This window comes from Elgaria multicarinata, chromosome 21 (assembly GCF_023053635.1).
Source record: "Elgaria multicarinata webbii isolate HBS135686 ecotype San Diego chromosome 21, rElgMul1.1.pri, whole genome shotgun sequence".
Taxonomy (NCBI): domain Eukaryota; kingdom Metazoa; phylum Chordata; class Lepidosauria; order Squamata; family Anguidae; genus Elgaria; species Elgaria multicarinata.
This window is the reverse complement of record NC_086191.1, coordinates 14,253,342-14,270,655: the sequence shown is the minus strand read 5'-3', so window position 1 is coordinate 14,270,655 and position 17,314 is coordinate 14,253,342. Positions and strand designations below refer to the sequence as shown.

Sequence of the window (17,314 nt, the reverse complement as noted above, 5' to 3'; positions counted from 1 at the left end):
GTGCACATTATGTGCCAGGCCGGTCTTAAGATAGGAGAGACATCAGGTGCCCTTCGACAAAGTCGACGCTTGGCAGAGTTGGGTTGTGTAGCCGAGATATAAATAATACCCTTGGCAGCGCCGTCCGGCTTTGGCATGTTGGGCGTGGGCCGGCGGGATTGTTTGCCCTTGTCCCCTCTGAATGCCAGGGCAGGTGAGGAAGCCTCCGTTCTGTGTCCCCCGATATCTTTGGGGTCCCTGCAGCTGATCCGAAAGGACATTGAAGAGATAATATTAAACAGACCCAAGCGCCTTCATTTAATGTCAGGAGCGAAACCTGTCAAAGCTTGCCGGTTTCTCACCTGCAAGCTGAGCTTCCAAACCCCCAAGACAGGTGGGGAGGATAGGAGAAAGGCCCTCTGCTCACTCTCAGAGGCACGTCTGTCATTTCTAATCAGATCTTCTAGGACTTGCAGGTTTGGTTTGAAGGGATGGCTTCTACGAACAGAGGGAGCACGTTAGTTATTCAGAGTCATTTTGACCCCTGCTCTCATTCTTTGCAACCAAGAGTCAAATGCCTGAATTTGCTTCTTCTTTTTTTCCTCTTCCCTCCCCAACTCCTTTCCTTTTGTGCCATGTTTTTTAGGTTGTAAGCCTGTGGGCAGGGACTGTCTTAAGAAATATTTTTGTAAGCCGCCTTGAGAGCCTTTTTGGCTAAAGGGCAGGATAAAAGTACTATAATAAATCAGTGGCTCTCCAGGAGAGAAAGGTCTTTCTGGTTGCCTGAGTGTGTTTTTGAAACTGAAGATGCTGTGTGTGTGTGTGTGTATAAGTAACCTGGGACCCTTCGGATGCAAGCAGGTGAGCCACCTCTTCGGATGCAAGCAGGTGGTCTTCTGCCAGCCAGGCATCTGCGTTGCTTCAGGCCATGGGAGAGGAATGGGGTAGTCAGGTGAGTTTGTAGCAGAAACAGCCCCCGCCCCCGGGGACTGGATTCCGCTATTCCTTCGGACAAAAACAAGTCCTGGCAGGTTTTTGAGAGCAGGAACAGGGAGGCATGTTTCATTTTTTAAATCCACCTCTGGCAGGAGAGTGGAGCCTACTGGTTACAGAGGAGGAACAAAGTACCTAGCCATGGCTTTTAAATGAGGTTCATTTAAAAGGACTGTAATTTTAAGAACTGGTGCCTAAGCTTTCCTTCCTCCCTCCACTTCTTCTTTTCCTTTTGTGTTGTGTTCAGGGATGAGCAAATTTCAGCCGTATGGGGTAAACTTTTTTTCCCCTTTATTTTTTAAGAGCCATCAGCCAGAGCCCGATGCAAAAGACACACACTTAGAAGCAAAGAATTCTGAACCCACCTGAAAATCCACCCTTGGTATACCCCAAATAGAACTTCAAGTTGCTTTGTTGTTGCTGTTGTGGAATCGCTGGCAGACAGACATCCATGATCAGTGTCATGGGTAGTAGTCATAGTAGGGCAGTTGCTGACGGTCCGCTCTGCAGCAGAGGCCCACAGACAAGCGCCCCCTGGAGTTGTACCTGTTCTTCACCTTTGCACCCTGTTTGTTTATTTATTTATTGCATTTTTATACTGCCCAATAGCTGAAGCTCCCTGGGCAGTTTACAAAAATTAAAACCATTCAAAGTATAAAACAAACAGGATAAAATCAGCAGCAGTGTTGGAAATACAAATTGAAAATACAAATTTAAAACGGCAAAGTTAAAATTGAATTTATAGACTGTTAAAATGCTGAGAGAATAAAAAAGGTCTTCGCCTGGCGTCTGAAAGAATATAGTGTAGGTGCTAGGCGAACCTCCTTAGGGAGCTCATTCCACAGCCAGGGTGCCACAGCAGAGAAGGCCCTGCTCTTGGTAGCCACCTGCCTTACCTGTTCACCTGCCTCTCACTCTGGACCAGGCAACCGTGGTGACAAGGAGGAGCAGCAGACACCACGGTCTCCTTGCTTCTTGGATCTCTGCCCATCAAGCAAGGAAGTGGAAGCCATGATGAGGAAGAGGAGGAGGAGGAGGATCAGCCAGTGACCATCGCAGTAAGAAGGCAGAGTCATTGAGGGGGTCAAAAACCTGGAGCCCCTCTGGTACAAATCCCCCAGAGATTTTCCAGTAGGACACAGGCTACCATCTGCCCACCCCTGGTTTAGATAGCCAGCGTTTCTGCAACACACGAGGTGTCAAACCTTTTCCCACCCGATGGCCGGATTCCATTTCAGGAAGCTCTCGGGGGCTGCATTCCAGTGGTGGGCGTGGCCAAAGGCAAAAAGGGGCGGAGTCAATCCCATTGCCTATTTTAGCTTCAAGCTCTTAGCTCCAGTAACTAACCCTTAGTCCAGTCATTTCTACCTTTTAGAGACGGAAAACTGCGCAAACGTTGAGGAACTCCAAACAAGCAGTGTTCTGGGCAAAGGGCGAAGGCCTTCTGTAGTCTCTGCACTCCAGTTGCGGGAAGGGGAGCGGGGTCTAATGGTTAGAGTGCAGACATATTGGCATTGATGCTCCAGAGTCCACCTTCGCTGTATCTTCCTCCGGCCCCTTGAGAGGCCTGGCTTTTGTCTCTGAATGGGCAGCTCTGTAACCAGGTCACTTGCGCAGGGATCTTTCTGTGTTTTAATCATAAGACAGTAACCTGAGCCCAGGTAAGTTGGCACAGTTTTCCTGCCTGGGCCAATGGAGGGCAGGGAACGGATACTTCTTGGAGACCTGGCAGGTAGCCAGTCTGCCTCATTGTTTCCACCTGAATGGGTAGCTCAGGCCTGCTACCTCTAGTGCTGAGTGGACTGTTGTGGGGACTGTTCTTAACTGATATTGGCAAAATTACGTCTCACTTTCAAAGCGTGTTTAAAACCCTTTGCTCTCTGTGCGGCTAGTTCTTGAGCTGTCCGCACCACACGCCAACCCACACTCATGGGTTGCCTGCGGGTTGTTTGTTGAACTGTGGGCTAGTGTGTTGTCTGAACACAGTCAGGGTGGCTTCATAGAATCATAGAATAGCAGAGTTGGAAGGGGCCTACAAGGCCATCGAGTCCAACCCCCTGCTCAATGCAGGAATCCACCCTCAAGCATACTTGGCAGATGGTTGTCCAGCTGCCTCTTGAAGGCCTCTAGTGTGGGAGAAGAGCCCACAACCTCCCTAGGTAACTAGTTTCATTGTCATACTGCTCTAACAGTCAGGAAGTTTTTCCTGATGTCCAGACGGAATCTGGCTTCCTTTAACTTGAGACCATTATTCCGTGTCCTGCACTCTGGGAGGATCGAGAAGAGATCCTGGCCTTCCTCTGTGTGACAACCTTTCAAGTATTTGAAGAGTGCTCTCATGTCTCCCCTCAATCTTCTCTTCTCCAAGCTTGTTAGCCACGTATTATTTTTCTTGAGCATGCTGCTTTGAGAACCCATGGCTTGTTCTTGGGTTGTTCTGGACGGCGAACGAGCTGCCCTGCCTGAATAACAAGCCACCGTGGCTGTGGTCAAAGGACACGACAACCCACGGTTTGAAACTATCCGAGTGTGGGTTAGCGTGTTGTGTGAACACCCCCCTTGTGTCCTACCCATTCACCACGTGGGGGGATCGAGGCCGAGGAAGCGTGAGGGACTTGCACGGAGACCCCTCGGCGGGATCCGTGACAGGGGCAGGATTTTGAACCCAGCTTTTGAAGGGGGGGGGAGCCTTTTCTTTCTTTTCATCTACTGCAGCTGACAACTGACATCAACCTTAATGTGTATTGACTTGGAAAGCCAGCCCTGCTGAGCTCCGAGGAATGCGCTCCCGACGGTGGGTTGGGATAGTTGGGACGTTCTGTATGAAAAACGTAAAAAAGAAAACAACACGTCCTCCCAACTCCTTCTGCTTGGGCGCTCTGAAGTTTGGTGCTCAGGAATCTGAAAGCGTTTTTCAGGCCCCAAAGCTGCCCTCTTGCACTTCACGGGATAGTCGAGTAAATTCTCGGCTTCCCCCTTTGCTAGTGCCTCTGCCTTTTTGTTGCGAGCAGCATTTGAATGCCCACACTCGTCTCCCAAAGGGACAAACCACCCGCAAAACTTAGCGTTCGTTCGAGAGGGAGTGGTTAGGTACATCTGGCAGTCTATTTTACCCTTTCCCTGCGCTGAACATCCACCGCCTTTCCCCCACTTTCCCCCTCATCTCTCTGACTGGGCATGGATTTATTGAGACACAGGGAACTGATAAGTTTCCATCAGCGCCCTGAGGCTGGTACCCATTGATTGGGCAGAGGTCTGGCCTAGATTCTCTTGGAGGGAAGCGAGGATTAGTGGTTAGAACAAAAGGAGCCAACGTTCAGTTTCCAGCTATGAAAAAGGGAGCGGTGAAGGGTTAGGGGGTGGGTGTGTGTGTGTGGGGAAGTTTTTGATTTCCGGGTTTTTCCAGTCCGGTCTTTCAGCTCTGTTTGGATTTTCAGGTTGCTGGAAGGGACATTTTATTAGCGGCGGGTTCGACGCACCGGGCAGCCTCTCTGAATTGGAAGGGCGGTTGATTCGGGTCACCCACCTTTCGATCGGTTTCTCTTGCTCTCTCGCTGGGATGTGGAGGCAGCAGCGTTCACCGAAATTGGCCATGCGTGCACAGAGGCATGAGAAGATGTCTGCCTTTGTATGCCCTTGTGGGCTCCAAATTCAAGGTGATGTCCCTGATAATCTGTAGAACTCTTCGCAGCCAGAGACCTAGCGTGGGGACCTGTTAAGCAACCTTTCTCAATGGTGGGTCTCCAGATAACGCTGGCCTCAAGCCCCGTGATCTCCAGCCAGCAGGACCAATGGTCAGAGACAACAGGAGTTCTAACCCAACCTGGGCACCCAGGGTCGAGAAAGACTGCTTTCCTAGTAAGCCTCATGCAAAGTTATTTTTTTTAAAAAACAAACAAACAGATCATGGTATTCCTTCTGCAGGACAGCTTGACAGCCCATCAAAGCAAAGGTTGAATGTGGACATTTTCTGAGCAAAGTTGGCACACCCAGGAAAAGAATGCTTTCTTGCGTCAAGCGTGTCGGAAGTTGGAAAAGGAGGACGAAAGATAAAGCGTCCTTTTCAGTCCTCTGCCAGTGCATAGAGTGACTCAGATACGCCGAACACGTTACACGTGGGGGTGAAGATAACGTTTTGCAAGCGTCGGAAAGATTTCCAGACTTTCAGCAGCCAACCTGCAAGCATCGAGCGAGTTGTGGGACGATGAGAACAAGAACCCAGTTGTCTTCTTGAGCGGGAAGTTATTGTCAAAGCAGAGAAGTTTGCCCTCTGTCCAAAAACAACATTTCGCACTTGTAGGGTCATTCGGCAGCTGAAAACCCTTATGGGCCATGAATTTTTAGTCTTAGCTGATGATTGTTCTCTTAAAGCACAGGTGGGCCGAAAGTAGATTTCCAGACCTTTTGAACTTCAGTGCCCATCTGCCCCTCCCGTCATGGCTACAAGAAGCTGCCTGGAAGTTGTCCCTCCAGCTTTGTGGTGCCATCGTAGATCATTGTGAGCAGGTGGCAGGGTCGGAAAGGCACTCTGCGTGTGCTCAGGGCACCCTTTTCACCACCACCGTCATTTATTATTATTATTATTATTATTATTTATATAGCACCATCAATGTACATGGTGCTGTTTCAGTAATCCTTCACACTGGAAGATGTGGCTATGTTGCCAATTCTGTTGGCTTTCAAAGGAGATTGGACAAAACACAGAATCATAGAATAGTAGAGTTGGAAGGTACCTATAAGGCCATCTAGTCCAACCCCCTGCTCAATGCAAGAATCCACCCTAAAGCATCCCTAACAGATGGTTGTCCAGCTGCCTCTAGTGTGGGAGAGCCCACGACCTCCCTAGGTCACTGGTTCCATTGTCGTCCTGCTCTAACAGTCCGGAAGTTTTTCCTGATGTCCAGCCGGAATCTGGCTTCCTGTCACTTGCATGGAGGATCAGGCTGTCCAACGGCTACTGGTCCTGATGGCTATGTGCCACCTCCAGTATCCGAGGCAGGGGGATCCCTAGGTACACCAGTTGCTGGGGAACATGGACGGAAGGGTGCTGTTGCACTCAAGTCCTGTTGTGGGTTTCCCACAGGCAGCTGGTTGGCTGCTGTGTGAACAGAAGGCTGGGCTAGCTAGGCCTTTCAGTCTGATGCAGGAGAGCTCTTCTTGACTTTGTATTATTTACGACCGTAGCTGGTGGCTATGGTCATTGGGTTAATCCGTCTGACTCTAATTTCTCTCCGCTCCCTTATCCTCACACAAAGGCTGCTTGTGTGTGCGGCGCTGGAAACATTTGGGGCAGATGCATCCACCTGTGCGACGCCTGTCTATATATATATATCCCCGGCCTCTCGAAAACGGACGGAGCCCACCACCTTGCCTTTGGAGCAACAACGTGTATCCCTGTCAGCTTCCCAGGGCTTTCTTTACCCCAACGTACAGTGAACTCTGTCGCTCCCTCCATTCGCTGGTGAGAATCCGTTCTCGGCTTGAGCGCCACCAGCTGAAATACGATGGCTGAGCGGATCGCCCTCAAAAGACGGGGAAAGTAGACAGGGGACAGCCCAATCTCTGGATTCGGGCTGTAATGACCCACAATGGACAAACAGTTCGTTCTCTCTCTGTCTTGTGTGGACAGATCAGTCTGAGTTTGCTACTTCAGCCTGCTAAGCGCATCTCGAGGGTCGCAGTCCAGTACTTGCTCACCTGGGACCCAGGTAGACAAGTTTAAGACGATGCTGTTAGTTTCATTGCTTCTTTGGGCTTTGGCTGACATGGTTTCTATCCGGCTAATGCAGGATGCTTCGTGCCCATTCTGTGCGTAATACCACGTGAAACTTCTTTAGGGTGCATGCTCTTAGTGATTTTGGAAGGACAATTTCCTCTCCCAAGTAGACGTCCTTTATCTGCTGTTAATTCTTCCACGAACCTTCCAGAAGTCAAAGTATTTGAGGTCTGGTTTGGGGCCAGGCTCCTTTGATCACCCCATGCCCCCTTCCCATAGCTTCATCTTCCTCTGTTCCGCGTCTTATTTCCTCCTGTTTCGGCTCCTATTTCAGACTGTGATACATCCGCTGAACACTCTTTTTCTGCATCTGTCAGAATACCGAAGGACTGGTTTTGGGGTGAGGGGTTCTTTCACCTCTTCGGCTCTGGGAAGGGTCCAGGTGGGTTGCGTTTAATTCGTGCAAATGGAACTGCGCTCTGCACGGGCTCAGGAGCAATGTAAGCCTCGAAGGGGCTGCCCTTGTATTGAACTGTGCCCTCTGATACGGACGTCCGGGTTTCCGGTTGCTTTATGGATGCAATCTTTTCTGCACCCGGTCTGATTCCTTCTGCAGGCCGTGTGTGATGAAAGTCAGCGATAACAATGCACACAATCTGTGCATTTCTCTCCTTCTCTGTATTCCCTCGCTCCCTGTTCAATTGGAGGGGGGGTTCTTTGCCAAATTTGCCCCCCCCCCATGGGTAAAGCTGAGGCTCTGGCTGTTTCTGTTTGCCGTGTTTGGAAATGCCAGGACCAGATCCTAGGGGCAGCCCCAGAGCTGTGCTTCCGTGAGATCGCAAGCGCTTGGAGGCTATCCAGAAAAGCGCCCGTGGACTGATCCTGGTGCTAGGACACCTAATCTCCTCCCATTCTTTGGAACAAGGTGAACTTGGTGGCTGTCTTTAGTTTCCTTTGTGTGTGTGTGTGTGTGTGTGTGTGTTGGAGGAGGGCGGAGCGAAGAAAGGTGGGCACCCAGTGGATGGGATGTTCTTCATTCATCGGCGGACAGTGCGGGAGAGAGCGAGCGTTTGGGGCCAGGAATTGGGAGCTGGGTGTAGGAAGGAAGGTGCCATCGTACCTGGGAAAGAGACAGACGCTGGTCCTGGGTGGGAAGAATACAGCTTTGTTGTAGATTAACTTGAAATAACCCCTCTTAGAACCGCTGTACCCAGGTAAGTTGACCGATCAGCTGGTGGGGACCCCTGCCCACCCTGGCGTAGGGACGGACTAGCAGTTGATCTCTCAACAGAGAGGTAGAGGGGCTCGTTTCAACCTTGAAACACCTGCTTTTGTGAACTCAGTGGGGAGAGAGCGAATGGGGGCACTCTAGATATGTTCAGAGAACACTCTCTGAGGGTTCAGGAGCTTAAAATGGCCCCATTTGGTGCAAAAGGGTCTGAGTAGAGAAAATAAACGCAGCTCAGAGGCCTGGGAGGGAGGAATAAACGTGTAAAGAGCATGAAGGGGGGAGGAGCAAAGGGAAGAAGCAAAAATAGGTGTGCAAGGGAGGTGTTGGGTTGGGGGGAGAGTTTGTATGGGGACCATGGAGGGTAATTTTGTCTTCAATGCCAGAATTTATTTATTTATTATTTATTTATTTACTGCACTTATATACCGCTCCCATAGCGGGAGGAAGCAGCAGCCAGGCACCTCTCCACCGTGCCTGGGTCCAGCTCCAGCTGAGAGCCCCCTCCCTCCTGCTGTCACCTGTCTCTGCAGAGGCCACCAGTGAGGGAGGAAGCAGCAGCCAGACACCTCTCCACCGTGCCTGGGTCCAGCTCCAGCTGAGAGCCCCCTCCCTCCTGCTGTCACCTGTAACTGCTGAACTTTCCAACTAAGATTGTAGTGCCTGAATTTGCTTTCCTTTCCCCCCTCCTCCTCCTCCCTCCCAATCCCCTTTCCTTTTGTGTCATGTCTTTTAGATTGTAAGCCTGTGGGCAGGGACTGTCAAGAAATACTTTTGTAAGCCGCCGTGAGAGCCTTTTTTGGCTGAATGGCGGCATAAAAATCCTTAAATAAATAAAAATAAATAAAAAATAGCCAGGACTCTCTGGGCGGTTTACAGAAATTCTAAAATTGAGATAAAAACAAGTATACAAAATTTAAAATTCTAAAACACAGAACATACACACATAAAGCATTAAAAACCATTAAAAAAAACCTAAACCTGTGGGTGATTAAGATGTGCCGCCATATGCCTGGGCAAAGAGGAAAGTCTTAACCTGGCGCTGGAAAGACAGCAGCGTTGGTGCCAGGCGAGCCTCGTCAGGGAGATCGTTCCATAGTCTGGGAGCCACCACCGAAAAGGCCCTGTCCCTCGTTGCCACACTTGATTCCCCGGCGTCTCCAGGTAGGCTTGGGAGAAAATCCTGCCTGAAACCCCCGGAGAGACGCTGCTGCCAGTCTGTGTCGACAACACTGAGCTAGATGGGCCCAGGGTCTGATTCAGTCTAAAACAGCTTCCTGTGTTCTATGGGTAGAGCCCTTGATAGCCTTCTCCTCCGTGTGTTTATCTAAATCCCCTTCTGCAGCCATTGTTGTATCTTGGGGGGAGCGAATACCATCATTTATCTCTGCAGAAGTGCAAACTTTGGTCTGTCCTGAGTCTCCCACCAATCGGCTTCATGGGAAGACCCCGTTGGCTTCCAGGGTTATGGGGGAGAGAGGGAAAACGAGTAACCACCGGCTGTTGTGTTTCTCTCCAGGTCTCCCTTTCTACATCAGGCTCCTGAGGCCAGGAGCCAGTGAGCGCTGCCTGCCCTAGAATTACAGAACCATAGAATAGCAGAGTTGGAAGGGGCCTACAAGGCCATCGAGTCCAACCCCCTGCTCAATGCAGGAATCCACCCAAAAGCATCCCTGACAGATGGTTGTCCAGCTGCCTCTTGAAAGCCTCCAGTGTGGGAGAGCCCACAACCTCCCTAGGTCACTGGTTCCATTGTCGTACTGCTCTAACAGTCAGGAAGTTTTTTCTGATGTCCAGCCGGAATCTAGCTTCCTGTCACTTGAGCCCGTTATTCCGTGTCCTGCACTCTGGGAGGATCGAGAAGAGATCCTGGCCCTCCTCTGTGTGACAACCTTTTAAGTCTTTGAAGAATGCTCTCATGTCTCCCCTCAATCTTCTCTTCTCCAGGCTAAACATGCCCAGTTCTTTCAGTCTCTCTTCATAGGGCTTTGTTTCCAGACCCCTGATCATTCTGGCTGCCCTCCTCTGAACATGCTCCAGCTTGTCTGCATCCTTCTTGAATTGTGGAGCCCAGAACTGGACGCAATACTCTAGATGAGGCCTAACCAAGGCCGAATAGAGAGGAACCAGTACCTCGCTTGATTTGGAAGCTATACTTCTATTAATGCAGCCCAAAATAGCATTTGCCTTCCTTGCAGCCTTATCACACTGTGGGCTCCTATTCAGCTTGCGATCTACAACCATTCCAAGATCCTTCTCGTTCGTAGTATTGCTGAGCCAAGTATCCCCCATCTTGTAACTGTGCATTTGGTTTCTACTTCCTAGATGTACAACTTGGCATTTATCCCTATTAAATGTCATTCTGTTGTTTTCAGCCCAGTGCTCCAGGCTTTCACGATCACCCTGAGTCCCCATGCCGGGGTGGACTCACACCTGCGCAGCTGCACCTGGATAGGGGCCCCCAGCATGGCCTGCTCTCTGCCTGCACTGCTCTACGGCCCCAAGACGATGTCTCGCAAGAAGGCCCTGCTCCTACTCCTGCTGGCGTTCAGCACGGGCACGCTGATCCTGCGCCAGAGCGCCCACCTCGGCTGGTAGGGCTCCGGGGAAGGGGATAGGAGCAAGCAAATAGATTGGGGAGCAGTGAAAATGGGGGCATAGGAGGACCAGTCCTTGGGTGGGCCCAAGTCACCGTACTCTTTGCCACAGTTGTCCCTGCCTGCTTGCTTGCCTCCACGCTGGCTCCAGAGGGAGAGGACAACGCACACGGCAGGGTTTCTGCTCCTCTTCCCTCACTGCCCTCCTGGAGCCTTTCTACACGAGGCTTTTATTGGGCGTTTCTGATTGCTCAATCACAGGTCCTTTACATGACGTCGTTGTCCTCCAGGACCTTTCCTGTGCTTTGAGACCACTATCACGTCTTTTCGGGCTCTATAACACTGCTGGGCAATTGTGCGATTGCGCCGTACCACAGTGCCTCCTAGTGGTTGTATAATAGAAACTCCGGGAAAGAAAAACCCTAGGGGGGGAATATGTGTAAAGGAGCCGATCTTAAACTCGCAAAGGATCCGGAAGTAGAAGCTTCGGTAAAGGGGTGGGTTAAAAGCCTTGGTGCCATCTTTGGGTGGGATTAAAATTAATGGGTTGATGGGGAGAGGGGGAGGGAGGGGCGGGCACAGAGAGGGACGTGGTTGGGAGGAGGGAAGAATGGCTGGAATGGGGAGAGGGCTACTTGCGGACTCAAGGGGAAACGGAGGTGGGGTTAGTGAGTGGGTGGAGCAGGGAAGAAGGAAAGGGGTGGGGCTTATCATAGAGTCATAGAGTTGGAAGGGGCCTCTAAGGCCATCGAGTCCAACCCCCTGCTCAGTGCAGGACTCCACCTTCAAGCATCCCTGTCCAGCTGCCTCTTGAAGGCCTCTCGTGTGGGAGAGCCCACCACCTCCCTGGGTCGTGGGTTCCGTTGTCATACTGCTCTAGCGTAGGTTGCCCCAGCTTGCCCTGACCCCTCAAGCCACGCTGACCCCTTGCTCCTTCCCCCCTGCTAGGTTCCCCAAGGCGCCCCTCTTCAGCTGCGCCCCGCCGCCGCCCCCGCGCCCCAAGCACACCGCCGTGGCCTTCCTGAAGACCCACAAGACGGCCAGCACCACCGTCCAGAACCTCCTCTTCCGCTTCGCCGAGCGGCACAACCTGACGGTGGCCCTGCCCCACCACGCCTGCGACCACCAGTTCTGCTACCCCCGCAACTTCTCCTCCCGCTTCGTCCACCCCTACACCCTGCCGCCGCGCCTGATCGCCAGCCACCTGCGCTTCAACCGCGACGAGCTGCGCCGCCTCATGCCCAACGACACCGTCTACGTCACCATCCTGCGCGAGCCGGTGGCCATGTTCGAGTCGCTCTTCAGCTACTACAACCAGTACTGCCCGGCTTTCAAGCGGGTGCCCAACGGCTCCATGGAGGCCTTCCTGGACCAGCCGCGCCGCTACTACCGCCCCCACGAGAAGTACGCCATGTACGCCCACAATACCCTGGTCTACGACCTGGGGGGCGACCCTGAGCGCGACCCCGACGACCCGGCCTACCTGCCCGCGTTCATCCGCCAAGTGGAGGGCATCTTCTCCCTGGTCATGCTAGCGGAGTACTTCGACGAGTCGCTGGTCCTCCTGCGGCGGCTCCTGGCCTGGGACCTGGACGACGTCCTCTACGTCAAGCTGAACATGCGCAGCCCGGAGTCCAAGCTCAACATCACCTCGGCCCGCGTGGCGGCCCAGATCCGCAGCTGGAACGCCCTCGACGCTCAGCTCTACGGCCACTTCAACGCCACCTTCTGGCGCAAGCTGGCCGAGGTGGGCCCGGACTGCGTGGCGAGAGAGGTGCGCGCCCTCCGCCGGGCCTGCGAGCGCCTGGCGCGCCGCTGCTTCGGGGGCCAGCCCCAGCTGCGCCCGGCCATGCAGATCAAGAACAAAGACCTCCGTCCGTGGCAGCCCAGCGCCAAGGTGGACATTGTGGGTTACGACCTCCCTGGCTCCGGGGCGCCCTTGGACGAACAGTGCCTCAAGCTCGTTATGCCGGAGGTGCAGTATTCTCGTTACCTGCTGCGGAAGCAGAGCCTGAGGAACCGGCGGAGGGCGGCCCCCCACCGGCCGCTCCCTCCCAGGGGTCTTCTGCGACCCCCCCGGCACCCGGCTCCCAAGGTAGCCTAAACATTCCCCGGGGCAGGCGAAAGACCATCCCCATGCCACACGGCAAGCCTAGCGGGGAAAACTTTCCGTGGCGTCCCATTATCCTGTTTCGGGGGTGTGCTTTTGAGGGCAGACCTCTGAGGACGGTGGGGTCTGCCGGAGACCTGATGGCCCCGTTCGGTGGTGATTCCCTTATGTCTTCTCTGGAACGGTCGGATATTTTGACGCCGTTATGCTCAGGACCCAGGCGTCTGGGCGAGCAGGGCTCTCGTCTGGACGCTCTGCAAGCTGTGTGTAGATTGTCTCCGGTCAGGTCGCTCGCTACCAGCTGGGTCTTCAAAACCCCAGCTGGGCGCTCCGGTTTGGCCGAACGTCTTCTGTGCTTCTGAGGAACAGTGACCTCAGGGCAACCCGGAACAAATCCCAGGCTGCTTCCGAACACGGCATTTATTGAGTCATTGCCATGGCTCGTTCGGTCACCTTTCTCGCGGGGGTCCACACTGTGTTGTCATCCGTTTCCCACCCTCCTGCGGGTTCTCCCCCCCCCCAGTGCTGCTTCTGGGAAGTCTTCGCTTTGTTGAAAAGGATAGAAAAGTAATGCTCAGCTTGTAGGCGCCCTTAATGCTGGTCTTCCATCTTTGAGAAATGTTGAACTGTTGGAACAGACGGACCTGACTTGGTTCAGGACATATTTAGCATCATTTTTTTTTTTAAAAAAAGGTCTTTGAAAGGCTCGATCCTACGCATGTTTAGACAGGGGAAAAAAGTCCTACTGTCGTCAGTCATTCGGTTTTTTAAAAATGGTCTTTTAAGAGCGCAATCCTATGCATGTTTAGATAGGAATGCAATATATTAAAAAGATGGGAGGAAACATCTCTTTCCATTCACTGCCGTTTTAGCAAGTGGTTAATGGTGACTGGGAATTCTTTTTTAAAAATTATTATTTTTAAAAACAAAACAAAAATGTTATAGTGCGACTTAAAGGCTCTGTCTCAGCTGCCCGTGTCAAAAATGGAAGATGGAGCGTTACGGGCACCTTAGAAAAGATGGAAGAGTAGCAGTTAAAGCTGCTGGTTTGGGGGTGTACCCACTGAAAAAAGCACAATATCCCCTCCCCTCCATCCCATAATGTGGAAAGCCAATTGCAGATGTACATGTAGCTTCCCGCAGAAGAACAGGGATTGATTTTCAGGAGGAGCTGTCTGCAAGCACGCTGGCCCTGGAAAAAGAGGGGTGTGTTGGTCCGCTGGTTCTCCCCCCCCCCCGGTCTCTTGCACACCTGCCCTCTTTTCCCATTCCACCTATTACCCCTGCCCCAAATCCACAGCTCATGCCTGCACCTCTGTGTCCCACTTCCTCCATTCCATACCGCCGTATCCTCCAATTTGGGCCACATCGTGACACCTTGTGTGCTATCTCCGGTATCCGAGGCAATAAGCCTGTGTGTGCGCCAGTTGCTGGGGAACATGGGCGGGAGGGTGCTGTTGCACCATGTCCTGCTTGTTCCTCCCTGGCCGATGGCTGGTGGGCCCCTGTGTGAACAGAGTACTGGACTAGATGGACCCTGGGTCTGATCCAGCATCAGGGCACTTCTGAGGTTCTTCCTTCCTATTTTGTCTCCTTCCCGTCCATCCACACTTCCGGGCGGTTCACCGGTCTTCACTTCCAGGAATCTGTTTCCAGCACTCCCAAGAACTGACAATGTTGTGATAGGGAAGACCTCCGTGTGTTTCCTTGAACGAGAAATGCGAGGCCAATAAAAGCCTGTTCTGTTTGAATCCAATGTGTGTTTTGGGGCATGTTTGAGTGAGCCAGGAGCTCTCATTGCAGGGATGCCGTGTTGTAGCAGAACTGGGGTTCTCGGGGTCAAAGTACTGGCACTTTTTTATTAGCAGGGATGTTGATTTCATCTGCCACCACCTTCTCAAAATCCCCTATTCCCTCTGAACGTGGGCCACAGATTTCCCACTTCTAGCCTAGGGACTATGATGACCTGATAGAGCTTTGCTCTTGCCTCTGCTGCAGGTGTATATTATTATTTATTTATTTATTTATTTATACAGCACCATATACATAACAAACACTGGCTGTAGGTGACATTCCCTTCCTCTTCTCCCTTTTGGACTGAGGCACAGTGTGGTAGTGGAGCCAGAGCTCAAAGGTAGGGCCGGCCCTACCATGAGGCAGAGTGAGGCGATTGCTTCAGGTGGCAGATACCGGGAGGTGGCATCAAGGCGTTAAAGGAGAAAGCTCTGTGTGCTGAGAGGCCCAGCCTGCAATCCGGATGCCCTCGGGTGTGGTGGGTGATGCTGTCAAAGAAAAATTCAACTGCCAGCCTAGTTGTCTTTTCTACATGGAATGGAGGGGGCCACCATTTTGTCCTTTGCGTCAGGTAGCAAAATACATTGGGCTGGCCCTGTTCACGGGGACACAACACCAGCATATGTATTTTTAAGTATTAATGGGTAGGCTGTCAATTGCCACCCCACATCCCCCAAACTTCCCTGTTCTCCTCTGAATTTGGCTGCAATTAATATTGTGAAGCACTGAGATTTTTTTTTTACTATATTCAGCGGTATACAAATGCCACAGATAAAACAAATAAAAGTAAAATAAATCCTCTCGGTAGCAGGGGAGAAATGAATTTCCTCAGCAAGGTTCTATTGCTGTTTATTATTTATTTATTTATTTATTGCATTTTTATACCACCCAATAGCTGAAGCTGAAGTTCACAAAAACTAAAACCATTCAAAGTATAAAACAAACAGTATAAAAACATGATATAAAATACACGTTAAAAACTGATTAAAAACATATCATACATGATTAAAAACATCCTTAAAACATTCTAAAATTTCACTGGATAGGCCTGCCGGAATAGATAAGTTTTAATTGCTTTATTGCTTTTTTAAACTCTAAAAGACTGCAGTAATGCCAAGTCTTTTGGGGTGGCCAAGTCTCGAATGGGCAATTCATGATGGGATTATTTATTTATTTATTTATTTATTTAGAATATTTATATACCGCTCCCCATTGAAAAATTTCGGAGCGGTGTACAAGATAAAATGAAAATAAAAACAGACTAAAACAGTTTAATTTTTTTTTTATTTAGCAACGATGCCTCCTGCTAGAAAGGCAATTTGCAGAGAGAAAAAAAAGGGCAAAACAGAAGAAGCGTTTACCAGTCCCACATGCACACAGAGGCGTTGTTAGGACAATGAAGGCGACTATACCGTTCAATGAAGAAAAAGAAAACAGTTCACTCAAATAATCTTGCATATACAATGCAGGTACAGCGTAGAGTTTCAAGGAGTTTTTTTCAGTCTGTTTTGTGTTCCATTACACAGGCAGGAGCGAGAGAGTAAACACGTGCGTTCCCAGCAATAGTGGAAGGTCAGAGAGAGAGAGAGAGAGAGAGAGAGAGGGCGAAGGAAGGGGTGGAGCAAAAGGAAGAAATCACAGGAAACCACACTGTCGACCATAGAGAGCCTGACGCTAGCTGGTCAAAATTCCCATGAACAAACAAAATGCAACACTGCCCCCTTCCAGCAACTTGCAGACAAGGTTGCAATATTCCCAACAATCCAGACCTGTTCGCTTGTCCAAAGATCTGCTCCTGGGAGAGATGAAAATGGTTAGAATCGCATTGATCGCACGGATCAATGCGATCAATTTCTGGACTTTCCTTGGGGGTGCATGGCTAAGGGGGCTGTTACGATGAACGCCTGCACTCCCAATTGACCTCTACGCTGTGTGTGTGTGTGTGTGTGTAAGAGTTAGAAGACTCTACTTCCTATTTCTTACTAGGTCTCCCAGGGGAGAAAGAATCAGCAGCGTTGCCTTCGCTGGAAGAGAAGTCTGCGGCTTCTTAAAGAGATTGATTTGCTAATCCTCCAGAGATCTTCCCTACAGATTGGCCCAGTTAGAAACCTTGGACAGAGAGTGAGATAGGAGCCCAGAAAGGAGGGGAGGAGGAGGATGCTATTATTGGATTAAGAACCTGGGAGAAAAAATCCCCACTAGGCTTAGAAGTGGAGCATGACCATCGCAACGCAAAACTGGACTTTCCTTCACAGACCAAGAGCGAACGAAGGTAGGAGCTGACCCACAACCCCATAGAATCATAGAATAGCAGAGTTGGAAGGGGCCTACAAGGCCATCAAGTCCAACCCCCTGCTCAAGGCAGGAATCCACCCTAAAGCATCCCTGACAGATGGTCGTCCAGCTGCCTCTTGTAGGCCTCTAGGGAGGGAGAGCCCACAACCTCCCTAGGTAACTGCTTCCATTGTCGTACTGCTCTAACAGTCAGGAAGTTTTTCCTGCTGTCCAGCTGGAATCCGGCTTCCTTTAACTTGAGGCCATTATTCCGTGTCCTGCACTCTGGGAGGATCGTGAAGAGATCCTGGCCCTCCTCTGTGTGACAACTCCCGAATTCGGTGGCTTTTCCGTTTCTCCTTGCTCTGTTTCAACCAGGTCACGATCAGTTTGAATCCCAGCCCCTTCCCGATTCGAGGTAAACGGACTGCGCTTGACATTGGGCGGCCCAGGAACCGCCAACAGTGCGATCTCATTCCTGCCATTTCCCGCCGTGCGTTTTTCTTCGTTTGCAAGCGGCTGTAAGCTCTTGCAACGGAACTGGAGATGAATTCCGAACTGCCCGCTGGGCAAGAAGAGACGGCCCAAATCCCTTTCGCTGTAGTTCAGAGGAGATTGAGCAG

General features: G+C 51.2%; 2 protein-coding genes across 2 annotated transcripts in view; both read left to right on the top strand.

The window, feature by feature from the left end:
- LOC134412386 (zinc finger protein 208-like) overlaps window positions 1–17,314 on the top strand; it is a 489,474-nt gene that overhangs the window by 85,579 nt on the left and 386,581 nt on the right. The gene's annotated exons all lie outside the window — the stretch shown is intronic.
- On the top strand, window positions 10,383–12,617 carry GAL3ST3 (galactose-3-O-sulfotransferase 3). The gene is made up of 2 exons (XM_063146207.1): window positions 10,383–10,510; window positions 11,462–12,617. Exons 1-2 carry the CDS (start codon window positions 10,383–10,385, stop codon window positions 12,615–12,617), a joined length of 1,284 nt encoding a protein of 427 aa, XP_063002277.1.

Coding starts and splice junctions, on each gene's coding strand:
- GAL3ST3 (XM_063146207.1), top strand. CDS start 10,383: ATGGCCTGCTCTCTGCCTGCACTGCTCTACGGCCCCAAGACGATGTCT. Junction 10,511..11,461: donor CAGAGCGCCCACCTCGGCTG/GTAGGGCTCCGG, acceptor CCCCCCTGCTAG/GTTCCCCAAGGCGCCCCTCT.